Here is a 27,746-nt window from a genome sequence, read left to right on the forward strand (position 1 = left end):
TGCATCTTGGCCATGGTCAGAGCAACACCAGAAAGCATTTGATGTCCTGAAACAGAGACTTGCCAGTCCACCAACTCTCAGATACTATGATGCTCACAAGCCAGTTAATCTTTCTTGGGATGCTTTGAAATTTGGTCTTGGTGCAGTCGTTCTCCAAGAGGGTAGACCAGTAGCCCATGTGTCCAGAAATCTAACCCAAACTGAAATGCAGTATGTGCAGATAGAGGAAGAACAATTGGCAATTGCATTTGCAAGCTCGAAGTTCCAGGATTATATTTATGGTAAATCTATACAGATCACCAATCTCTAGTCACTATTTTGAGAAAGCCTGTGCATACAGCTCCTGCCAGATTGCAACGCATGATGTTGAAATTGCAAAAGTATAATTTCAATTTTGTTTACACAAGACAAACTTCTTTATCTTGCTGATACCTTATCCAGACCACCGAGAAATACCACTGAACAACATGAAAATGAGAAACTTGATTTTGAAGTCATGGAAGTGAGAAATTTTTCTTCCATACATCTTGATGAGCTTAGAAGTCATATAGCCTCAGATCCAGTCCATCAGAAGCTCAACCACTTTATTAGTCCAGGATGCCTGCCAAAGCAATCTTGTTTACCTCATGACCTGCAACCTTATTTTCCTTACAGAGATGAGATTTGGTTTGACAATGGTTATCATCATGAAAGATCCAAAAGTGATTGTTCTGCAGTCCTTACAACAAGACTATAATACTATTTTGCATCGTGGCCACCTAGGAACAGATTCTACAAAAAGAAGGGTGAAAGGACTAGTATTTTGATCTTCTATGTCAAGGGATATCGAGAGAGTACTTTCATCTTGTTCTGTATGTAACAGTACTAAGCAGCATCTGCAGAAAGAACCACTTCAGCTAAACCAGATTCCTGAACTACCTTGGTCAACAGTAGCTACAGACATTTTTCGAATGGAATGGTCAACATTACTTGGTGCTAGTAGACTCTTATTACAACTGGTTTGAGACTGACCTACTTCCTAATCTAGCATCCCGTACAACCTACTTCCTAATCTAGCATCCAGTACTGTCATTACTAAGATGAAGTGTCATTTTGTAGTCCATGGTAGTCCGCACAAAGTTATTTCTGGCGATGGTACACAGTTTACAAGCCAGCAGTTCAAAAGATTTGCTGATGAGTGGGACTTTACTCATGTTACAAGTAGCCCTAAGTATCCACAGTCAAATGGTTTGGCAGAACATGCAGTTCAAAGCGTGAAACGATTACTAGAGATTTTTATTCATACTTGAATCTCAGAAATGTTCCTCGTGATAAACATCTTGGTTCACCTGCACAGAGACTTCTGTCGAGACAAGCCAGAACCGCATTACCAATCAGTAGTACGTTATTGGTTCCATGTGTTACGAATAACAGATCAGTGAAAGCCCATCTATTAAACAAGTGCTTATCCCAGAAGTCCTATAATGACAAGTCCAGCAAACCTCCAATCCATTACGAGATGGGGAGATGGTGAGGATTCAGATGACAAATTCAGATTGGAGTCATGAAGAGTGGCCAGAACGGAGATCATACATTGTGGAATCACAAAGAGCAGAATTTAGGCGGAATCGGAAACATTTGGTCCCAGTGTCCGAGCCTGTATTGCAGTATCATACCCGTCTCAGAGTGAGTTATCCAGTGTTCCAGTTCCAGAGGACATTCCAGTAAATATCCCTGTTCCTGAGAAGAATCATGAAACTTCAGAATCTGTTTGCTCACTAGTGACCGTCTCAGTTGCTAAACCCAGTTCTGATTGCTATATCACTAGATCATGTCACATTTTCAGACCATGTTTCAGATACATGGCAACTTGGACATGAACATTGTGTTTATTTCTCAGTGTCTGTATAATTGCAAGTCTTTTTCGGGTATCATTTTATTGTGGGCAATTCATTAAAGAGGGAGGATATAGATCAATATGTAAGTACACCTTTAAGAAGCTTTCTAGGGGCTTGCACAAATGTATAAATACTGAGCACGTGCGAGCCTGACTGCCATTCTGTAGTAAGCTGTTGAGATGTAAGCATGTATGTCTGTGTAGTCTGTCAGTTAATCAGTTTGTTTATATTTTGTAATGCTATCTATCTTGATGCGTTTCTGTATAGTAAAGCACATAAAATGAACTACCCCGCCTGTTCATCTTCAATTGTAAATTAAGACAAGCGCCACCTTATATAAAACATCAAACAGTAAAGAGCTAACTACACTTTCCCCTGTCACCACTTTACAGTCTCCAATCTCCTTCAGACTGGTCCTCCTACATAGGATATAATCCACCTGTGTGCATCTTCCTCACTCTTGTACGTCACCCTATGCTTATCCCTCTTCTTAAAATACGTATTCACCACAGCCATGTCCATCCTTTTCACAAAATCCACAATCATCTGACCTTCTGCATTCCTCACCTTAACACCATACCTACCCATCACTTCCTTATCCCCTCTGTTCACTTCACCAACATGCCCACTGAGGTCCGCTCCAATCACTAGTCTCTCACCCTTGGGTACACTCACCACCACTTCATCCAACTCACTCCAAAATTTTTTTCTTTCTCATTCATCACACACCCAACCTGTGGAGCATATGCACTAACATTCATCATTACACCATCAATTTCAAGCTTCATAAACATCACTCTATCAGACACTCTCACCTTCAAAACACTCTTGGCATACTGTTCCTTTAGGATAACCCCTACCCCATTTCTCCTGCCATCCACACCATGATAAAACAATTTGAACCCGTTTCCTAAACACCTGGCCTTACTTCCCTTCCATCTGGTCTCTTGCACACACAATATATCAACCTTCCTTCTCTCCATATCAGCTAGCTCTCTTCCTATACCAGTCATACTGCCAACATTCAAAGTTCCTACCCTCACTGCTACACTCCTAACCTTCCTCCTATCTTCCTGCCTTCGGGCACGCCTTCGCCCTCCTCTTCTCCTTCGCCCAACAGTAGCCCAATTTCCGCCAGCACCCTGTTGGCTAACAGTACTGTTGGCGGTCGTTGTTAACCCGGGCCTCAACCAATCCGGTATGGAAATATGAAATGTTCTCCACATAAGTAATTTGGCAGAGGTTTTACGCCGGATGCCCTTCCTGACGCAAGCCTCCCCATTTATCCGGGCTTGGGACCGACACAAAGAAAAGCACTGGCTTGTGCTCTATTCACATTATATCAGCTCTATTCACATTATATTTATATATATATATATTCTGCTTCACAGTCAAGACGAAACAAACCATACATTTTTTTAAAGTAATACAATAGTTTTCCCTCTACCATCACTTTGTAGGAAAGGGAACATGAATATAATATATTACTGTATTAAATTCCAGTAAATATGTTCATTTGTGTCTTACAAAAGGTCACAGAAATAACAGTCAGCAGTAGTGTAGGGCAAACAGAAAGAATATTTTTATTTATTTTTCTTATCAGATGGTATTTTCAGAAAAGTCACTTGTTCAACATCCTGGGCAAGGTCTACAAAACCCTCTTCCTCTGTTTCTGTTCCCTCAGTGGTCATCTGCAGATTTTCTTCTTCTTTTTCCCAAATGTACTTCCTAGTTTGGCCCCAACTCCCCCTCCTACCAGTGCAAAAGTGCCTGTCCCAGCCAGTGCCCCGACTGCTACTGTGGCTAACTTGCTGCCAGCAATAAGAAGTGCTTCAGTAGCAAGAACTACACCAGCACATACCACACCTCCAAGAAGGCCAATCCCCGCTGCGCCTGCAGCAGCTCCAGCTTTGGTGGCGCTGGTCTTGAACTTCTTTGCATATCCAGAGGTATAGTTCTCCAAATCTTCCTGAATCTGACCTGCCAGTAACATAAGGTGTTCCTGCTTCTTCTCTTCTTCTCCTTCAAGCTCATTTTTACATGAAGCTAGAAGCTCTTCAACACACCGTTCCAGTTTTGCCTTCATCTCTTTAGGTGTCGTCTTCAAGGTTTTGACAAAATTATCTGAGTTCTTCTCCTTTAGGTTAAAAAGAAAGACATAAATCAGGAATAATCTTAATTACAACTAGGGATATAATCTGTGTTAGAAATAATCACATCAGATACTTTCATTTAGCTCTACAGAATTCCAATTTTTTTGAGATTATGAGGTTCAAAGAGAAGTCTCCATTTGTTTTAAAAAACATTGAAACCTACAACAAAAGACATTTTTATCCATTATCTGTTCAAACTAAGGCCTTATCTTGCATTTAAGGAATCACAGTACACATCAAGAAAGGCTCCCTAACCTGAGCTACAGAGGTTCAAATGAGACACTGAAAACACCAGCCTGTTCCTGGACCAGTCTACTTAGCCAGTTAACAAATTAATACATTTTTCAAGCAGACTATTAAATGCTTCCTGAAAAAGCTTTTACTTGCATCATAGTGTTTAAACTGTTTCACCTAAAGCATCACCAAAAAATCCATACCAAAATTCAGCCCCCGCAAAAAACTCTTACCTTGTTTTTGGGTGGATCCTGGATCCCAGAAGAGTTAGCAAGTTTGACAGGGAGACTGAACCTGTTCTTTTTTTAATTATATGGACAGCCTGTGCTGGTCATGTGACACTGCATGTTCTAGGGAGGGATCTTACTATGAAACGTGTTTCACACTGTTGAGAAGGTCCCGACCAGCACCAAAACAGGGTTCCAATTCATTTCCCAGTGGTGCTGTTATCCCCTCCAGCAAGGCTTGCTGCCTGCTCTGGTGAAATTCTCAGGCAACTAAAGAGTGTACACCTTGATCAAATCAGGTGCCAGGCAGTGGCAGAGGTCCCACTTTGTATCAGGACAGGACTCAATCAGGAGTTTTTAGTGGAGGTCCAAGAATATTTACGCAAGGTCTCTCTTTCCAGAGAAGAAGACCACACACTAAAAAATAGGCCTTGTTCTATTCTGCTCTGCAGAAAAGTTTAAGACACTCTCAAGACATTTTGCTGGCAACAACCTGGAATATGCAAGAGATCATATCTGTTTTAAAGGAGTCTTCATCCTCTCATAAAGAAGAATAAAGCATTTTTATGTATGCATGACAGTCTTCTGTATGAAGTTTCTGATTACATCAACAATGGATTTAACTACTTTTAACAGAAAACAAACTTTTGGGGTCTATGAATGCTTCTATTTACTAGAAGTCTGCTGTTACACTGCATCAAAAAGTGAAGTCCGAATTAAATTTACTGAGCTTAGACTAAAGCATTTTTATACGTTTCACCTTTTGCATTGGGATGCACTTTTTGTACATTAATAAGGTTTTACAGACAGAAGACATTACACTGAGGTCTAAATTATATGGAACATTCAAGAATACAAGCTATCAGAATGATACATATCTTCCAGTTCATTAATACCACTTATTTCTGAACTGCAATGCATTGCCATATGTTATCACATGCTTTCTCAAGATTCTGAAACTGGCAAGACTGTCACAGTACTTTGTTAAGATATCTCCCTCAGACACAGGAGGCTCTTGGTTCAATACTGACTTCCTCTCATTGTGTGAGTAAATTATGCTGTCTGACAGTTAGTGGAGAGAATTGATACTGTTACCTGTTAACAGGTTGCTTTGTGTGGTCCAGGGTTTGATTGCCCCGACCTTCATTTGGCTACTGGGCCCCCCGTGGGCAAGTCACTTTGTCCCAAAGCACTGTATGGTCATTAAAAAACTGGACTAAGTTCCTCAGTGGTCTTGTGGATTGTATGCATAGTGACTACCTATGCATCCATGAATCTACAGATATTAAACAACCTTCAGAAAGTTGCAAGAGCTACTGAAAGTTTTAATTAAAAATACACTTGAAACATTAATTAATGCACATGAAGGGTTTAAAAGAGGTTCTAACATTTTCCACCTAATTTTAACAAGCTATGCAGTTAAGGAGTACCTCTGTAAGGTCATAGACACTTGCCTAATGTCACCAACAACACGTGCACCAGCAAGACACTGCTGTGCCATGTGATCTTAAGTATGCATCTTCCAGTTGTTGAAAGATGATGCTAATAGACCCGCCCTCTGTGACAGACAACTACATGTGTAAAGTCAGCGGTTCTGCTTTAGGACGTACCTGATGTGCAGCGAGAAGCACACATCTCTGAGTCTGTGATAAAGAAAGCAGATATACAAGGTGATAAAGCACTCTAATGTAATGACCTCTGTATAGGACGCAACATCTCCATAACCTTTTGAATGTCGTTAGTTACAACTCTACAGAATTATGTTAGGGCCCATTGGCATCTAGTGCAGCTACGAAAGAAACTCTTGTCTTAAGGGCATTAATGCAACTCCTACACTTTAATCCCCAGCACTCTGTTTACTTACAGTCTCATCCTTGAGAGGTCAAAACACTATGCACCAATGTATGCAGGGCACGAGCCATGGGTGGTCATGTGTTATTTGGAAGAACAGTGCACATGATCTGCTGATGTAGCAGCTTCTCGACAGTGTGGCCGTGCTGCTTTGGTGGTTTGTGCCGTGAGCTTAATGTATTGCTACCCATACAGTAGTATTCCACACAGTGAAACCTAGTTTTCTATTAGTACTGCATTGCAAGTTACTGTTATAAAGAATAGTTTTAATGAAAACAAGTTGTTTAAACCTAAAAAGTTTGCCTGATTTTGGTGTTGGCTTCAGGCACCACACCACACAGCACCTCTGTGATCACAAGCTACTCTCCTGTCAAGTGATTATGATGAAACAGATTTACATTTCACAGACCAGGGGAATCAAGCTATAAAATGACTTCTCAGTAACTCTGAGGAATGCAATATATTGTGCACATTCCTTTAGTAACAAAAGACAAGAAACATGAAGCACAATTTTAAAAGAATGCAGACAGATCTGTAACAAATTATGTATTTGAAAGTTTGTGACATCAGTAGTGCTATATTACCACTGGTGGTCCATATAACCAGAAATGGCCAACCACAGTTGCCAGTTCTCATACCCTTGGAATACATGCAATGTCACCCAAACACTGACAATGATATTAATAAAAACAAAATTGCAGAGGTGCAGTTTCCATGCAAGTACCAAAGTAGCATCTTACCTCTTGCTGGAGAGCTTTGTGAAACTCTTTTCTGAACTTGTCCAGCACCATTCTGTTCTGAGTAATCGTTATCTGTCAAAGAAGAACATTTAAAAAGCATTAGCAAAGTCCTGGGCTTGTTGCTTACCTGCAGCTGTGATCCGACGGTCACAGTTTCTATTCTAGTTTTCTGAAAGACAATAAAACTTCCATTAATACGCCTCCCACCTTCAAACAACATGAAAAAAAGGCAGATGGAAGCATCATTCTCAAAACATACTGCAACACACGAATCCTGTACATCTTTCTCAGTGTGTAATCTTGTACCAATATAACAGGCATGCTCTCCTCTTACATATGCTTTCTGATTGCTATCCTGTTATTTGCGGTTCCAGAGTCTCACTGGTAAGGGGCACTGTGGATCTCATGTTCAGCACTAAGTCTGACGTCACTGTGCGTCAGTCTGTAAAAATGCCACAATTATCTGCAGCACCTGCTCCTTCTGCCACGTAAAACCACAGCATGATCTGCCAAGGCTTCAAAAGGAGCATTACTTACTAATTATGTAAACAGTACTCACATGCTTGTGCATGTGTGAGTGCATGGTTGTGTGTGCTCATGTACAAGTGCACGTGTTTCTATCTGAATTATTCAAAACACATTTAGTTTCACTGATTTTCCTATACTGAGAAACATAACTTGAAAATGCATAAAACACAAAATATTTTTTCTGCAAAGTGGCAACACCTTCTTCACTCCACTCAGGTGGGAGGGTTTGGCTTTTCGCAACCCCCAAAAGTTAAAACCAGATGCAGTCCACCACTGGCATACACAACATATAAGTGCATGCTGTTTCAACAAACCATGATTATAAGAAGTTGAAGAAAAGATGGCTGATGAACCTGCCCTCATCAGAAGGTAGGTATCCCATGTGTGTTTGTGTGTGTCTGTGAGAAAGAGGGAGTGTGTATGTGTACACATGCACGTTAGCATTAATGTGCATGGATATATACTTGTCTATATTATTTTACACCACAATTTTTCATTGTAGCACAGTCCAAAACCAACCAAGTCATGAAGCATCAAATCATACAAAGCTATTAAAAAACACAGCAATCCTCCATCATCATTAAAAAGATAAACTACTAAAAAAAAAACATAGGAATCCCAATCATTAAACATATAAATTACTAAAAACAATAACAAATCCCCAGTCATTAAATAGATGCATTACTAAAACACACAGCAGCTCCCCATCATTAAACAGTTAAATTACTAAAGGCCACAGCAACCTCATCATTAAACAGATACATTACTAAAAGCCACAGCGACCCTGCTCCATCATTAAATAAATACATTAGTAACTACAGTAACTCCCCATCAATCAGATAAATTACCAAAAAACGCACCAACCCCGCAATTGTTATATAGATAAATTACTAAGAACCACAGCAACCCAACCTCCATCATAAGCAGATAAATTACAAAAAAAACCCCATATCAACCCCCTATATCATTAAATGGATAAATTACTAAAAACTACAGCAATCCCACCCCATCATTAAATAGATAGCTTACTAAAAACACAGCAACCCAACCCCATCATTAGACAACTTAATAAAAACCACAGCAACCCTGCCCCATCATTAAATGTATACATTACTAAAAACCACAGCAACCTCACCCCCACATTTAAGTAGACAAATTACTAAAAAACACAGCAACCCCACCCCATCATTAGATAAATTACTAAAAACCACAGCAACCCCTATCATTAAAAAAAATTAACAAAACCACAGCAACCCCACCTCTAAATAGAGCGCTTACTAAAAACCACAACAATCCCACCCCATCATTAAATAAATTAAAAAATATAGGAACCATACATAAATTACTAATAACCACAGCAACCCCCACATCATTAAACATATACAGTACTAAAAATACAACCCCCATTATTACATAGATAAATTACTAAGAACCACAGCAACCCCATCTCCATCATAAACAGATAAATTACAAGAAACCAAAGCAACTGCCATGTCATTAAACAGATAAACTACTAAAAACCACAGCAGTCCCCCATCATAAATTACTAAACACACAGGAACCCCACCTCATCATTAAATAGATACCTTACTAAAAACTAGAGCAACCCCACTCCATTATTAAAGAGGTAAATTACTAAAAAACACAATGCCCATCATTAAAATAATAGCTATGTTACTAAAAAGTGCAGCAGCCCACCCCATCATTGGATAAATTACTAAAAACCACAGCAACTCCACCCCATCATTGGATAAATTACTAAAAACCACAGCAACTCCACCCCATCATTGGATAAATTACTGAAAACCACAGCAGCCCATCCCACCATTAGATAAAAATTACTAAACACCACAGCAACTTAAATTGCTAAAAAATTACAGCAAACCCACTGCATTATTAAATAGATAAAATTACTAAAAACACAACCATGCCCTCAGCATCAAGCATATAAATTACTAAAAGCCGCAACAACCCTGCCCCATCATTAAATAGTTAAATTACTAAAAACCACAGCAACCCCCTATCATTAGAAACATTACTAATACCAAAAGCAACCCCACTACATCATTAGATACATTAGTAAAATCCACAGAGAACCACAGCAACCTTACTTCCATCACAAACAGATAAATTACAAAACACAGAGGGTGTTATTATGTCATTAGATAACTTACTAAAACCCACAGCAATCCCACACTATAATTAAACTGGTAAATTACTAAAAACCACAACAATGCCCATCGTTAACTACCTACATTACTACAAACCGCAGCAACCCCACCCCATCATTAAACTGATACATTACTAAAAACCACAGCAACCTCACACTCCACCATTTAGATAACTAAAAAACACAGCAAATCTTCAGCATCATAGCTATGTTACTAAAAAGTGCAGCAGCCCACCCCATCATTAGATAAATTACTAAAAAACACAGTAACTTCATCATTAAATAACTAAAATATTATAGCAAACACACCACATTGTTAAATAGCTAAATTACTAAAAGAACACCGCAACCATGAAAGCCACAGCAACCCTGCCTCATCATTAACTAGATAAATTACTAAAATACACAGCAACCCCCCATCATTAGAACCATTACTAAAAGCCACAGCAACCCCGCTCCATCATGATACATTAGTAAAAACCACAGCAACCCCAACATTAAACAGATAAATTATAAAAAAAAAAAAAAAAACACTCCACAAATCATTATATAAATTACTAAGAATCACACCAACCCCACCTCCATCATAAACAGATAAATTATGAAAAACCAAAAGGAACCCCCCCATATCATTAAACAAATTACTTAAAAACACAGTAACCACACCCTCATCATCAGATACATTGCTAAAAACCACAGCGACCCCAATCATTAAACAGATACATGGGATCTTATCACAATACTAAAAACTTCAGCAATCCTACCCCCATCATTAGACAGATCACTTAAAACCACAGAAACCTCACCCTCCACCATTAAGTAGGTAAATTACTAAATAACACAGCAACCCCACCATATCATTAGATAAGTTACTAAAAACCACAGCAACCCCATCACTAAATAAAATTACTAAAAACACAGCAACCCCAATGCATCATTAAATAGACAACTTACTAAAACACAGCAAACCCGCACCATCTTTAAATAGATAAATTAATAAAAACCACATCAACCCCCATCATTCAAGAGCTGAATTACTAAAAAACACAGCAATCCCATCATTAAACAGCTAAATTACTAAACACAACACCCTCATCATTATATGGATAAATTACCAAGAAGCACAGCAACCCCACCTCTGTAATAAACAGATACATTATGAAAAACCAAAGCAACCACCCATATTATGAAATAAATTACTAAAAACCACAGCAACCATACCCCATCATTAGATAAATTACTACAAAACACAGCAACCCTCATCATTAAACAGATTTATAGGATCTTATCACATTACTAAAAACTTCAGCAACCCCACCCTCATCAATAAATGGATTACTAAAAACCACAGCAACCTCACCCTCTACCATTAAGTAGATAAATTAATAAAACCACAGCAACCCCACCCCCATCATTAGATAAATTACTAAAAACACATCACCCCCACTCCATCATTAAAATACTAAAAACACAGCACCCCCACACCCCAACATTAAATTTCTAAAGCAACAACTATCATTAATTTACTAAAAAAATACACCCACCCCATTAAACAGATAGATTACTAAAATCCACAGCATCCCCTACAATTAAACAGATACAGTACTTAAAACTACAGCAAGCCCACCAACATCATTAAATAGATGCATTACTAAAAACCACAGCAACCTCACCCTCCATTAAGTAGATAAATTACTAAAAACCACAGCAACTCCACCCCATCATTAGATAAAATACTAAACACCACAGCAACCCCATCACTAAATTACTTAAACTGCAGCAAACCCACCTCATTATTAAACAGATAAATTACTAAAAAACACAGCAACTATGCCCCATTATTAAACAGATAAATTACTAAAAACCACAGCAGCACTGTCCCGTCATTAAATAGATAAATTATTCAAAAGGCAGCAACCCTGCTCAATCAGTAAATACATACCTTACTAAAAACCACAGCAGCCCCACATCACTAAACAGGTAAATTACTAAAAAAACATAGCAACCGCCTATCATTATATAGTTAAATTACCAAGAACCACAGAAACCCCACCTCCATCATATACCGATAAATTACAAAAAAACATAGCAACCCCCATATCATTAGACAAATTACTAAAAACCACAGTAACCACATCCCATCACTAAATAGATAAATTACTAAAAAGCAAAGCAACTCCCATCATTAAACAAATTACTAAAAACACAGCAACCCCACCTTGTCATTAAATAGGTAACGTACTAAAAACCACAGCAATCCCACATCATTAAACTGATACTTTACTAAAAACACAGCAGCATCACCCCATCAATAAACAGTAAATTACTAAAACCAACAGCAATCCCCCATCATTAAAAACAGATAACAAATACCCAGTCATTACATATATACATTACTAAAAACACAGCAGTTCCCCATCATAGATCCGTCAGAGCCACAAGGGCGGGAGACTTAAACCTCGACACGGCTATTAATAGGACGTGCTGGAGGGATAGATTCATCACCCAAAGACTCCCTATGCTGTGGAATAAAATCCCGGTATATGTGAGGCAGAGCACCTCGCTGGCCTTGTTCAAGAGAAATCTTGACCAATGGATGGGAGATCGCAGATATACCCCAGGGATTACCTCAGTGTCACTGCTCAACAGAGGCACAGAAAAATAATGGGTATAGTTCCCCATACTAAAGGGGTGGCGTAAGCCACAAAACTATGGGCTAGGCTTGTAAATGCCCTCGGGCAGATAGCCTAGTATGAACCTATGAACCTATAAACAGAAATTACAAAAACCACAGCAACCCCCATCATTAAACAAATAAATTACAAAAAAAAAAAAAAAAAAAACACAGCAACCCCCATCATTAAAAAGATAAATTCATAAAACCCACAGAAACACCCCATTCTTAAATAGATAAATTAATAAACACATTAACCCCACCCCATCATTAAACAGATACAGTCCTAAAACCACAGCAACCTCACCCCTACCATTAAGTGGATAGCTTACTAAAACACAGCAACTTCACCCCATCATTAGACAAAATTACTAAAAAGCACAGCAACCCCAATCATTAAATGACTTATCTTACAGCAAACCTTCCCCAACATTAAATTACTAAAAACCACAGTAACCCCATGATTAAATAAATGAATTACTAAAAGCACAGCAACCCCACCTCATCCTTAAATAGATAACTTACTAAAAACCACAGCAACCCCCCATTATTAAAGTACTAAAAACTCAGCAACCCCCAAATCATTAAACAGATAACTAAAAAGTACAACATCCCATCATTACATAAACTAAAAACCATAGCAACCCCACCATCATCATAAACAAATACATTATGAAAAAACAAAGTAGTCCCTATACCACTAAATAGATATATTACTAAAAACCACAGCAACCACACCCCCATCATTAGATAGATAAATTACTAAAAAAAAACACAGCAACCCCCAACATTACATAGATACATAGGACCTTATCACATTACCAAAAACTGAAGCAACCCCACCCCCATCATTAAATAGATTACCAAAAACCAAAGCAAACTCACCCTCCACCATTAAGTAGATAAATTACTAAAACCCACAGCAACTCCACCCCATGATTAGATAAATTACTAAAAAAACATAACAGCCCATCCCATCATTAGATAAATTACTCAAAACCACAGCAACCATCATTAAATTACTAAAAAGTACAGCATACCCACATAATTAAATGGATAAATTACTGAAAAAAAAACACAGCAACCATGCCCCCATCATTGAAAAGATCAATTACTAAAACACATAGCAATCCTGCCCCATCATTGAACATATAAATTACTCAAACCACAACAACCATCCATCATTAGAAACATTACTAAAAGTCACAGTAACCCCACTCCATCATTAATGAATAAGGTTAACCTGGTCACCAACACGATAACCTTGAAATTAAGATAGTATGATGACCCAGAAGGTAAAACAATGAAGCATAGACCGAAGCTGCAACAGGAAACAGAAGTTTAAGCCACAAACTGTTCACATAAACGTCTCCAAATACACAGTACGTTTTAATTTCTCCTACTTCATCAGATGTGGGCTATTTCCAAAGCTAACACCTTTTATAGAGCACATTATTTCAATTAACAAATCACCTTTGCTGAGCAATCAACTTGTAATTGAAAAAAAAGTGCTTTTGTGCTTTTAACCTGACATTTTATGTTTAACTTGATAAAAATTTAAAGATGTGTGCCAATACATTACTAAATCACAATCTTATTGTAAATAACCATTCACTTTTAAAACTGTGTTCAATTTTGGTAAAATGCATGAATGAATTAAAAAATTCTAAATAAGTAAAAAATGAAATGAAACTTTCCTTTGAAAGAAATACTTCTGCAAAAACTAATCCATTTAGCACCATCTAGTGGCCAAACAAAGTTTTTGCAAGGAACGACAAAATAACAAACCGTTCCCTTTTCCTTAAAACATAACATAGGAGTGTATTCCAAAAATGCCTACTTTAATATATGTTTGGTCTATAAATACATAGATATGTTAAAAATACATAACATATTGCTGTTTGATTAAAAAAGTATTAAAAACCATGTTATTAAAATTGCATTCAAATGAACATTGTAATAAAAATTCCTTAACAAATAAAGATGTAAAAAGTATATAGAGAGTTTATAAAGCATTTAGGACACTTTATAAGGTTTGAGCAACTTTCTTGAAATTCCTATTAGACACGTATTACAATTTGGCTGATCAGGTACCAGTATTTATTGATTTTTTAAATACAAGTACAGATTTTTTAGAATTCACTTATTCCTTGAGTGAAGATACCCTAGAATTCTTGAACATAGAAATATATAAAAAAGACAATACATTTCAGTCCAAGGTTTATAGGAAAAAGACCTATTAAAACTCTTACCTACACTATAAGAGTGCTCATCCTATGTATTATAAAAGAAATATAGTAAAAGGGCAGTATATCAAGTCATGTAGGATGACTTCAAATGATGATGATTTAATGGAAGAAATGAATGTTCTTAGAAAAATGTTTAAGAATAGAAGTTATCCTGACTGGTTAATAGAAAAGACGGAGATAGAGGTGATGGAGGGTAGGAAGAGTAAATTTAAACCTATACTGGATATAGATGCTACTGAAAAGGAAGTAAATACAAGAAATAAGGATGAGAATTTCAGTAATGCATTGGTATTAGAGTACAATGCCAGTTCAAGGATAGTGAGAGAAATAGTTGAAAATGAATGGAATAGATTCATAGCTTTCACTGATTTGGACATCTCAAAAAGTAATTTAAAGGTAGTATATAAAAATTCCAATAATCTCAAAAAACTATTGGAAGGTAATACAGATACCCGATATTCTAATAGGAGAGGAACATTTAAAATGTGGTCATTGTTCGCAATGTACCTATGTTATAAACAAAGAAGAAGTTTTTATAGAAAGTAGAAACATAAAGCTAGAAACTAGGGACTTTAATAACTGTGATTCTAAAGGCTTGGTATACCTGGCATTGTGTAAGACATGCCAACGTTTTTATGTTGGAAAAACAGAAAGGAAACTAAGAAAGGAGAATATACGAGCATATATATGACATACAGGTAAAAAAGGAAACTGTACTGTATGAGCATACTAAGGAATGCCCGGAGGCACAATTTACATTTTATGTTATTGAGAGAGTAGACATAGATAAAAGGGGAGGGCTGTGGGAAGGAAGAAAGAATAGAATATAGGGAGTTGTAATGGCAACTAATACTAGAGGCAAACAAAGCCCCTGGTCTTAACGAAAATATTTTCCTAGCCCCCCTTTTGAAAATAAGATCAGCCAAATTGTAATATGTGTCTAATAGGAATTTCAAGAAAGTTGCTCAAACCTTATAAAGTGTCCTAAATGCTTTATAAATTCTCTACATACACTTTTTACTAAACATATTTTTTTGTCAAGTAATTTTTATTACAATGTTCATTTGAATGCAATTTTAATAACATGGTTTTTAATACTTTTTTAATTAAACAGTAATATGTTATGTATTTTTAACATATCTATGTATTTATAGACCAAACATATATTAAAGTAGGCATTTTTGGAATACACTCTATGTAAGTTATGTTTTAAGGAAAAAGGAACGGTTTGTTATTTTGTCGTTCCTTGCAAAATCTTTTTATGGCCACTAGATGGTGCTAAATGGATTAGTTTTTGCAGAAGTATTTCTTTCAAAGGAAAGTTTCATTTCATTTTTTACTTATTTAGTATTTTTTAATTCATTCATGCATTTTACCAAAATGGTTATTTATAATAAGGTTATGTGATTTAGTAATGTACTGGCACACATCTTTAAATGTTTATCATGTTAAACATAAAATAACATCAGGTTAAAAGCACAAAAACATTTTTTTTTCAATTACAAGTTGATTGCTCAGCAAAGGTGATTTAATTGAAATAATGTGCTCTATAAAAGGTGTTAGCTTTGGAAATAGCCCACATCTGATGAAGTAGGAGAAATGAAAAATTACTGTGTATTTGGAGGAGTTTATGTAAACTGTTTGTGGCTTGTGGATTAAACTTCTGTTTCCTGTCGCAGCTTCAGTCTATGCTTCATTGTTTTACCTTCTGGGTCATCCCACTCCGTCATTAAATAGATACTGTAGGTCGGAGTGCAAGTGATGTGCACTGTGTCTAAGAAGCATGTCAAGACTGTACATGCACACATAAAATTTTAGACTTGTGCACTCCATGGGGCCATTTTGTAAGAGCAATCACAATGACAGCATGCATGAACACAGTTAAAGGAAAACTGTGCCCACAGACTCGAAACAAAATGTTTATGTCATCATGGTTTGGTGTTTACTGCATTGTAACACCACTCTGGGACTATTTACAGGCTTTTAGATACTTTTATACATAATTTTGAGTCTGACCACATGGGATCTGGCATCTTGAAGTAATTCTGATTGTTTAGTCTGCCTCTAGGTATCCCAGAACTCATGGTTTGTCTCTAAATAATTGCAATTTTTCCCTAAAGCTCCTGTCACTGCACTGATTTTACAGGCCATTCACTGCTGTGCTGTAGTCACCTACTTTCAGTTAACATTTTTTCCTTTTTCAAGGCCTACTTCAAACACAAGCAGTGCAAATGCCACACAACAGAATTGAAAAATGCATTGTATTGCTGCTTCCTCTTAGAAATGCTAACTTTATTTCTTTTGTGAAGCCTGAATTGTAGTTCTTCAAGGTATCTCCCCTCCCCCCTCACACCTACCATTCCTAGCTGTCAAAGTGCTAAGGGTAATTTGACCCATTACCTGCATGTGATTGACAACTCACAGCAGGTTGCCTGACTAATGTACTGTTTTGTCACAGCCTTTCCTTCCTTATACTGGGACACTTTTTTGTTGCACTCCACCTGCTGTCAAATTTAGATCAGAGCCCCATAACACTGGCAGAAATCACAGCTTTGCAAACCATCAAACTCCCAGTTTGGTTAAATAGCTAACAAACAAAATATATTTCACGTACTTGCATGACAGCAGTTGCATGTTTTTTAAGTGGTGGTTGTTGTGTCTTTCGGCTTTTCCCGGTTAGGGGGTCGCCACAGTAGATTTTTACATGCCGAGTTGCCAGCCATGATGCACAACCTTCAATGAAGGTACGCCCATTCACGCATGTCTCCATGCAGAAGACGCTCTGAGAATGGAACCGGACAGCGTCTTACTGTGAGGCGACAACACTACCGCAGCACCACCACAAAGATTAAGTATCACATACTTCATGTAATATTATGTAGTGCTGTCTATTAACTGTGACAGACATCTGCTTCCTATGTAAAAATATGCAATTAACAAGCACAAAAAAGAGCCAGAGAAGAATCAAAGGTAATGAGAAGTAATACAAATTGTTTACTTGATAGAAAACACAAAAAGGGGCATTACAAGGGCACTAACGAGACTATTAAGTAAGCGGAAGGTACAAAACGTTTGTTAACTAAAAGGAAATATTTAAAATAAATGTATTTGATGGAATGATCAACAGTAAAGCTAAACGAGCATGTTTAAAGATAAAATGAGCATGTATAAAGCAAAATGAGCGTGTTTTGAGCAAAAACTGGCATGTTTAGAGTAAAACAAGCACAAGAAAAGTACATCAGGCATGAAAATGGCTTAAAGGGGCAATACAATAAAGGCAAAAAGGGCACATTAAGCAGAAATACATCAAGGCGACTTGTGTTTGGCAAATGGCTATGTTTTGGCATAACTACGACTTCGCATTGCATCAAGGGCATAACTAAAGTTATTCAAAGTACACCAAAGTATGCAAATGTGTTTAGTGTATTACTGTGCATGTATTTTGAAAAGCTTACTTTGTGCGAAGTGCAACTATTTCGTGCTGGGTGTGTCTATTCGCAAAGTGCCGCCATTACAGAGTGTTTCTTGCACTGTAAAGAACTGCCTAGCAAGGTACCACCATTTTGGGGACATTTCAGTGTGATGTGTGTAGTTATTTGCAAAGTGGAATTACTTTAAAAAAAAGTTACTGAGTTTAAGGCAAGAGATGTCAGATTTATTCACATTGTGCAGTTATTTGAAATGCTTTTCATAATGTTGATAAACGACTTTAGCACAGACGGCATTACAAAAGTATTACATTGCCCGCGAGTTATTCATTCATAGGTTCATACTAGGCTATCTGCCCTAGGACATTTGTAAGCCTAGCCAGAGTGTGTTTGGCTTTCGCCACCCATTTTAAATGAGTCTTACTATGCCCTTTTTCAAGGTTAGTTCACATCATAAAGTTGTTTGAGAAGTTTCTTGAAATGATGACAAATGACTTTAGCAATGCAAAACGATATTACAAGAGTATTAAAGTGCCCAAGAAGTTTATTTCGCAAAGTCCAGTTATTCAGTGGTATTGTGAGTTGATCTATTAGCATTTTGAAAAGCCCAAAAGGTATAGATTTAGAAGCATAAAGGCACTGGATAAAGTTACAAATACTGGCATAAGTACATGTGTGTATGTTTGTACTTATTTGCAAAACCCTTCTCCGGTATGTGTTAATATGGCAGATGGATTTCGAAAGCCCCTACCACTTGTATTTGATCTGAATATTGCAGAAATTTGGAGATATCCGAGCAAGAGTTGTAAATTTTTATACAAGCAGCTTATGCAGATAGAGATGCATGCACCAGGGCATTAATTTTGCTAAACCTAGCTGAGTCAGAGGCCATAGAAAGAGGTCATTCATTTGTGTATGCACCTGCAGTATAAGAGGGAAAAGGTGAAAACTGTCATAGTGTTGTGCAAGCTGACTCAAAGGAAGACCCCGAGTGTTTGAAGTGCAAGTTCAGAGAAATGTGTAACACCCAGCCAAATATTACACTACAGAAGCATTTTTGTTTTACACAAGAGATCAGAAATCAGGGGAAACGTTTACAGCTTATATAACTGACCTGAGAAACATTGTTAAAACCTGACAATTTGGTGACTTAAAAGATGAGCTGATAAAGCACATGCTTTTGTGCGGCATTAACAGTGCTGCTGTGAGAAAGATTTTACTTTGTGACAGTGATTTAAAGTTGAGCGAAGCCATAGAGATTTGTCAAAAACTCACAAGTATCTTGCGAGTCACAAGAGCATGGTTTCAGTTGGCTCTAGAGCAAATTTAGACAGCATGCAACACACGGCAAGCAAAAGCAGGCCCAAGCGCACGGCAGCTACAGGGTTCCAAGGAACACACACAGCTTTCCAGCAAATTCTGAAAAAATGGAGCAAGTTCCAGCTCAGTGCAGTACAAGCATGAATCAGCAAAACCAAAGTCTAACTTTATTGTTAACCATCTCAATTGTGGTGCAAATCACAAGTCTAAAAGAGAGAACTGTTAATGTCGTAAGTGTAAAAAAATGGAACCACTTCCAAAAGTTTTGTAAATAGAGTAAGCCTCACACAGTTGTAAAGAAAGGTCAGAGAAAAAAAGTATGTCGACAGAGTCAAAGCAGTCAGCTTTCTCTGTAGATGGTGTATCTGTGCTTGATGAAAGAGTTGATGCAGTAAATTTATTAGCAAGGAGCAAAGTATTTTGTACTGTCCAGATTAATGGAAAATCCACAGAGCTTAAAGTAGACACTGGTTCAAAGTGTAATGTTATATCAGCAGACACATTTGCTAAAGTGAGAACTAAAGAACATCACAATGTAACAATCAGTGTGAGACTTGTTTATGGAGGTGAAGAAACTAAAACTGAAGGCTCAGTGATGCTTTCATGTTAACTGGCCAGGAACCGTTACAACTTGTTATTCTCATAGTCAGAAGGCCAATGCAATCTTTACTGGGTCTCAAAATGTAGTCTGAGAATGAATCTGCTTTCTTTTGCTGAAGAAGTTGATCATGTAAGTGCAGTTCTGAGTTCTAATTTTTTTGAAGTCATTTTCAAAGAACATGCCGTTTTCGATGCCAAGTTAGGCAAACTTCCAGTTGTGTACTCCATGAAGGTAGACCCAGAGATCACACTAGTAGTCATACCAGCAAAAAGAGTTCTGATGGCTATGTAGGATAAAGTTAAAGCTCAGTTGGATAAAATGGTGCAGCAAGGTGTGACCTGTCCAGTCACAGAACCAACTGAATGCTCAGTGGGTGTCGTCCATGGTAGCAGCTGACAAAAGGCTCAGATGAAATCAGAACATGTACTGACCAAAGAGATCTGAACAAAGCATTGAAGAGACCATATCATGTGATGCACACAGTCAAAGAAGTTGCAGCTCTAATGTTGAATGCCACTGTTTTCTCGGTCTTGGATGCAGAGAGTTCATTTTGGCAAGTGATGCTTAATAACAAATCTCCATTTCTAACTACTTCTGGTACTTGTTTGGCAGATACAGATTCCTAAGGATGCCATTTGGAATAAATTCTGCAAGTGAAATCTTCCAGCATGCAATGGACCACATTTTGTCAGGTTATCCTTGTACCATAATATTAGATGATTTCTTGGTTGGAGGCAGTGCTGAAGCAGAGCATGACAGAAACCTTAAGAAAGTTCTAGACAGAGCACGAAGTAAACTTTAAGCTCAATCCTCTGAAGTGCAAATTCAGACTTCCAGCAGCTACCTACACTGGTCATTTGTTCACAAGTACAGGCTTGAGACCAGATTTGACCAAGGAAACTACTACTCTTGAAATGTCAGCACCAGATCATGTACAAGCTCGACAACATTTTCTAGGCATGGGCAACTATTTAGGCAAATTTATAGCAGACCTCAGTGAGTTGACAGCACCTTTAGGAGAGCTAACGTGCAAAAATATTGCCTGGTCATGGTTGGAACATCACCAGAAGGCATTTGAAGACCTTAAGCAGAAAATTACCACCCCACCTACATTACGATACTATGACATGAACAAACCAGTTACTCTTTCCTGTGATGTTTCAAAATTTGGTCTAGGCACAGTTATACTTCAATAGGGCAGACCAGTAGCCTAGAACACTTACCCAAACTGAGATGCAGTATGCTCAAATTGAGAAAGAGCTTTTGGCAATAGTATTTGCATGTTCAAAGTTTCAAGATTATATTTACGATTGAGATATTCAGATTGAAACTAACTACCAAACTCTAGTTACTATTTTAAAGAAGCCTATGCATTCTGCTCCAGAGAGATTAAACAGAATGATGCTCAAATTGTAAAAAGTACAATGTCAAAATGGTCTACACAAAAGGCAAATTGCTTTATCCAGACTGCCCAGAAATACCACAGAACAGCTTGACGTAGAGAATTTTGACTTTGATGCAATGTCAGTGTGTAACTTTTCCACCATTAGACTTGATGAGTTAAGAGATCACACTCAAACTGATCCAATTTTACAGAAGCTCAGTCACTACATTAATGTTGGATGTCTGTCAAAGCAATTTAGTGTACTACCTGAAGTGCAAACCTACTTTCCTTACAGAGATGAATTGTTGATGGAAGCTGGCATTATTTTCAAAGGTCCTGAAATTGTTGTTCCTGCTTCCTTACAAAAGTATATCCAGATTTTACATTGTGCTCACCCAGGATCCATATCCACTAAGAGAAGAGCCAGAGAATTACTGTTTTGGCCTTCCTTACCAAAAGACATTGATAAAGTACATTCTTCTTGTTCAGTATGCCATAGTACTAGACCGCATTTGCAAAGAGAATCACTTCAGCTAAGTCCAGCTCCTGAACTACCTTGGTCAATCATTGCAACTGATATATTTGAGTGGAACAATCAACACTATTTGGTTTTGGTAGACTCTTATTCGAATTGGTTTGAGATTGATCTACTACCTAACCTAACTTCCACTGCTGTTATTACTAAGTTGAAATGTAATTTCTCAGTTCATGGTAGTCCACACAAAGTTCTTTCCGACAATGGTACTCAATTTACTAGCCAGTTGTTTCAGAAATTTGCAAAATAATGGGACTTTGTACAGGACACTAGCAGTCCTGAATATCCACAGTCAAATGGCCTAGCTGAACGTAAAGTACAGAGTGCAAAGCAGTTACCTGAGAGGTCAAAGCATGACAATACCAATGTCGTCTTCAATTTACTTAATCTCAGAAACTTACCCTGTGACGATATTCTTGGCTTACCTGCTCAAAGATCACTTTCCAGGCAAACTAGAACCATGCTACCCATTAATTCCAGTCTGTTGAAGCTTAAACATAAGAACAATAAAGCCATCAAGGCTCAGTGGTTTAAGTGTAATATCCAGAAATCTAGTTACGACTGATCGAGCACATTACTTTGTCCGGTGAGGGAAGGAGAGATGGTAAGAATCCAGATAGAGAAAGGTTTTGGTCGAATAGGACAGATCAGAGGCATCTCTGTCAAACCAAGGTCCTACCTGGTAAATTCTGAACGTATGGAATATAGGAGGAATCAAACATCCTCTTCCTGTACCAGAACCATCATAAAATTGTTTCTGTGATGCAGACTTCAAATCTAAGAGTGAATCAGACATTGTTCCCATTCCAGAATGTGTTCAAAATTCTAACTGCATTCCATAAAATGATCAGAATATTCCACAGGTCAAACATTTTGCAGAGACAGTTCCAGTTGCTAAATCTCATTCACAGTTTTATGTCACATGATATGGATGAGTATCAAAGCCGAGTGTGAAATGCACAGCAACATGAACGTGATTTATGTACCTGCATATCGTATATTTAGCATTGTATAATGCATGGCAAAGAACTACCTGTGATTTCTGCATGCCCATAGACTCATAGCATCATATGATCTACTTCTCAAAGGGGGAGGTTGTAGATCAGAGTGCAAGTGATGTGCACTGTACCTTTAAGAAGCATGTCAATACTGTATGTGCACATATAAAATCCCAGACATGTGCACTCCATGGAGCCATTTTGTAAGAGCAGTCACAGTGATAGCATGCATGAATGCAGCTGTTAGTTTGTATACAAGCTAAAGTCACCTTAAATAATAATGTGTTTGTATAAAATCAAGAATGGGAGAGCGACAGATACATTAGTAAAAATCACAGCAACCCCCACATAAACAGAAACGCTACAACCCCCAATAACTGTATACATAAATGACCAAGAACCACAGCAACACCACTTCCATCATAAACAGATAAAATATGAAAAAACATATCAACCCCCCTGTCATTAAAGTACAAAAAAACACAGCAACTACACCCCATCATTAAATATATACATTACTAAAAACCACAGCAACCTCACCCCATCATTAAATAGGTACATTACTAAAAACCGCAGCAACTACACCCCATCATTAAATATATACATTACTAAAAACCACAGCAACCTCACCCCATCATTAAATAGGTACATTACTAAACAAAACAGCATCTCCCATTATTAACTAGATAAATTACTAAAAGACACGGCAACCCCCACATCACTAAACATATAAATTATCAAAAAACACAACCCCCCCATTATTATATAAATTACTAAGAACCACAGCAACTCCATCTCCATCACAAACAGGTAAATTACAACTAAAGCAAGCCCCATATCATTACATAGATAAATTACTAAAAACTACAGCAACCTCCATCATTAAATAAAGAAAGTACTAAAAAACACAAGAACCCAGCCTCATCATTAAATAGATAACTTACTAAAACTAAAGTAACTCCACCCATCATTAAAGCAGTAAATTACTAAAAAACACAACATCCCATCATTAAATAGATACATTACTAAAAACCAAAGCAACGTCACTCACCAACATTAAGTAGAATTACTAAAAACCACAGCAGCCCACCCCATCATTATATAAATTACTCAAAACTGCAGCAACCCCCATCATTAAATTACTAAAAAATACAGCAAACCCACTGCATCGTTGAACGGATAAATGACTAGAAAACACAGCAACCATACACCCATGATTAAAAAAGATAAAGCCACAGCAACCCTGCTCCATCATTAAATAGATACACGAGTAAAAAAATACAGCAACCCCAACATCATTATATAGATAAATTACTAAGAACCATAGCAACCCCCTCGATCATAAACAGATAAATTACGAGAAACCATAGCAACCCCCTATATCATTAAATACATTACTAAAAAACACAGCAACCACACCCTCATCATTAAATAAATTACTAAACACCACAGCAACCCTATCATTAAACAAATACTAAAAACACAGCAATCCCACTTCATCATTAAATAGATAGCTTACTAAAAACCACAGCAACCATCATTAAATTACTACAAGTTACAGCAATCCCACCCCATCATGAAATAAACTACTAAAACTACAGTAACCATTACAGAGACAAATTACTAAAAAACACAGCAACCCTGTCCCATAGTTAAATAAATTACTAAAAACCACAGCAACCCCCCATCATTAGAAACATTACCAAAATCCACAGCAAGCCTGCTCCATCAGTAAATAGGTGCAACAGATGCATTACTAAAAACCACAGCAGCCTCATATCATTAAACAGATAAATTACTAAAAACAGAGCAACCCTCTATTATATAGATAAATTAGGAAGAACCGCAGCAACCCCACCTCTATCATAAACAGATAAATTAAAAAAAAATCATAGCAACTCCCACATCATTAAACAGATAAATTACTAAAACAATCACACCCCCATCAATAAACAGATACATTTCTAAAAACAACAGCAACCCACATAATCAAATAGATAAATTACTCACTCACACCAACCCCCCCCCATTAAATAGATACATTTAAAAACTGCAGCCGAACCCAGTTATTAAAAAGATACATTACTAAAAACCAGAACAACTTCACCCCCCCCAGCATTAGGTAGGTAAATTACTAAAAACCACAGCAACACCACCCCATCATTAGACAAATTACTAAAAAACACAGCAACCCCAATCATTAAATAGATAGATAGGATCATGTCAAATTATTAAAAAAGTACAGTTTTGTACCTACCATAAATGTAGATGTTCGAGGATCCACATTGCTGCAGTCCTAACCATAGGGTAGTCCGCTGTCCAGTCGGCCCGAATACCAAAGTATATGGCTGACGTCGGTCAAGGCGCATTAGACTGACGCCAGGACGTCAGGGTACTAATGCGCATGACCGACGTCATATCCTCAGTCTTTTCTTGCCCCAGATGTCAGAAGGCCCTAAAAAGACAAGGCCCAAACCAAAACACCAACAAAAACCCTGCACCAAACATATATACAATATATACAAATGCACAAGAATATAGCCTAACCCACACCACAACCCCTAAACACAGAGGGAAGGAGGGAGTAATTGGACTGCAGCAATGTGGATCCTCGAACATCTACATTTATGGTAGGTACAAAACTGTACTATGTTCTTCATTCCACATTGCTGCAGTCCTAACCATTGGGTAGAATCCCAAAGCAGAGGTAAGGGAGGCTGGCAAATCATAAGGAAGCAGGAGCTGTCAACATGCCTTGCAAAATAGCTGTGGCAAAACCAGCCCTAGATTTAGAGTAGAGAGGAAGGTGGTAATGCTTAGAGAAAGTATGTACTGAACTCCAAGTAGCTGCCTCCAAAATATCCTTAGTTGCCACCCCCCTGAGAAATGCTGTTGAAGTGGCAGTAGCCCTTGTGGAATGAGGCCTAATCCCAGCTGGAATCTCCTTGCCATGATGGGAATAACAAAATGAAATGCAAAACCCAATCCACTTAGAAATAGTTTGCTTAGACACAGGCTTGCCCTGAGAAGTCAAGGCAAAAGAAACAAACAACTGCTGAGACTGCCTGAAATCCTTAGTCCTGCTTAAATAATAACGTAACTGCCTATGTACATCTAAAGTGTGCAAAATCTTTTCTCCTTTGTTTTGGGGATCTGCATAGAAAGTAGGCAAATGAATAGTTTGGTTTAAAGCCACACTAGAAAACACCTTAGGCATAAAGGAAGGATTAGTACGTAATGATACTCTATCCTTATGGAAAATCAAAAGGGCTCTACTGCCATAAGGGCCTGCAACTCAGAAACCCTTCTTGCAGAAGTAATGGCCAACAAAAGCAGTCTTCCATGACAAGTATTTTAACTCAGCAGTAGCCGCAGGCTCAAAAGGTTGTAGAGTAAGTTTTTCCAACACAAAATTGAGATCCCAAGCAGGAGTAGGAGCTCTACGTGGGGGTCTTATATTCTTTGCCCCTCTAAGAAACTGCTTGAACAAAGGATGTGAAAACAATGGTGGGTCACAATCATAGTGAGCTGAAATTGCTGCAGCATGAATCTTAATGGAAGAGAAGGACAAACCTTTGTCCAATAACTCAGTAAGATATTGAAGAGCCACACTCAAATTAGGCTCAGAAATCTCCAAATTCTTTGCTGCACTCCAAAATAAAAATCTCTTCCATTTTTCATACACTTTCCTTGTACTAGGTCTTCTGGCTTCCATAATCACATTTAAAACTTGTTGAGGAAGTTGAGACCTGCTGTGTTTCAAAACAGAATATGCCAGGCTGTTAGATGAAGAGATTGAAGCTTGACATTGAGCAGGTGACCGTCCCTCTGAGATAACAGGTGTGGAATCAAAGGTAAAGGCCATGGAGGCTTCCTTACCAGACTCCTTAGAAGTGGGTACCAGTGTTGCAGAGGCCAATCTGGAGCTATTAAAATCATCCTTGGCTTGTCTTGTCTGATCTTTAGGAGCACCTTTGGGAGAAGAGGGAGAGGTGGAAAGGCATACACATGAAGATTTTTCCAACTGAAAGAAAGAGCGCCCACTTTCCAAGCTGTGTGATGAAACCCCTTTGTGCAAAACTTTGGCAGCTGGTGGTTTAGTGGAGAAGTTTAACAGATCTATGTCTGGAGTTCCCCAGGACACTGTCAATTTCTGAAATACATGAAGATCCAGTTTCCACTCGTGGGGATCCATGATTTGCCTGCTTAACACATCTGCTAAGGAGTTCTGTGCTCCCGGCAGAAACCTTGCTTGAAGAGTTAGTTGCAAGCTGAGCGCAGTCTCCCATAAAATCATTGCTTGCCTGCATAGAGGATAAGAATGTGTTCCCCCTTGTTTGTTGATATACCACATGACAGATGTGTTGTCTGTTAGAATCAACACCTGCCCAGGAAGAAGTAACTCCTTGAAAGCCATTAATGCAAACTGAACTGCTAACATCTCCTTCATATTGATATGTAGATGCTGTAGTCTGGCAGGCCACTTGTCTTGTATCCACTTTCCATTTAGATGAGCTCCCCAAGCAATGTCCGAGGCATCTGTCGTTAAAATCTGACTCGCCTCTGGTCGGGTCACAGAGAGTCCCTTGTTTAGGTGACATTCCTGAGCCCACCACAAAAGTTCTTTTGAATGCAAGGTATTATTTGAATGACAGTGTCCAAATCCTGGCAGTGCTGTGTCCACACATTTTGAGATACCATTGCAGCTTCCTCATATGCAGTTTGGCATTGGGAAGCACCAGAATACAAGATGCCATGAACCCTAAGGCTTGAAGGA

The 27,746-nt window shown here is 37.9% G+C and overlaps 1 protein-coding gene across 1 annotated transcript in view; it reads right to left on the reverse strand.

Moving 5' to 3' along the window:
- Positions 1-3,435: 3,435 nt before the first annotated feature.
- LOC122814050 overlaps positions 3,436-27,746 on the reverse strand; it is a 39,192-nt gene continuing 14,881 nt past the window's right edge. Inside the window, exons 2-3 of the mRNA XM_044086653.1 lie at positions 7,083-7,154; positions 3,436-4,014 (exon numbers count right to left, since the gene is read on the reverse strand). Coding sequence (XP_043942588.1) covers positions 3,565-4,014; positions 7,083-7,154 — 522 coding nt within the window. The 3' untranslated portion in view covers positions 3,436-3,564. The remainder of the gene's footprint in view (positions 4,015-7,082; positions 7,155-27,746) is intronic.

This window comes from Protopterus annectens, chromosome 10.part0 (genome assembly GCF_019279795.1).
Source record: "Protopterus annectens isolate FY-2018-M chromosome 10.part0, PAN1.0, whole genome shotgun sequence".
NCBI classification, from domain to species: domain Eukaryota; kingdom Metazoa; phylum Chordata; order Ceratodontiformes; family Protopteridae; genus Protopterus; species Protopterus annectens.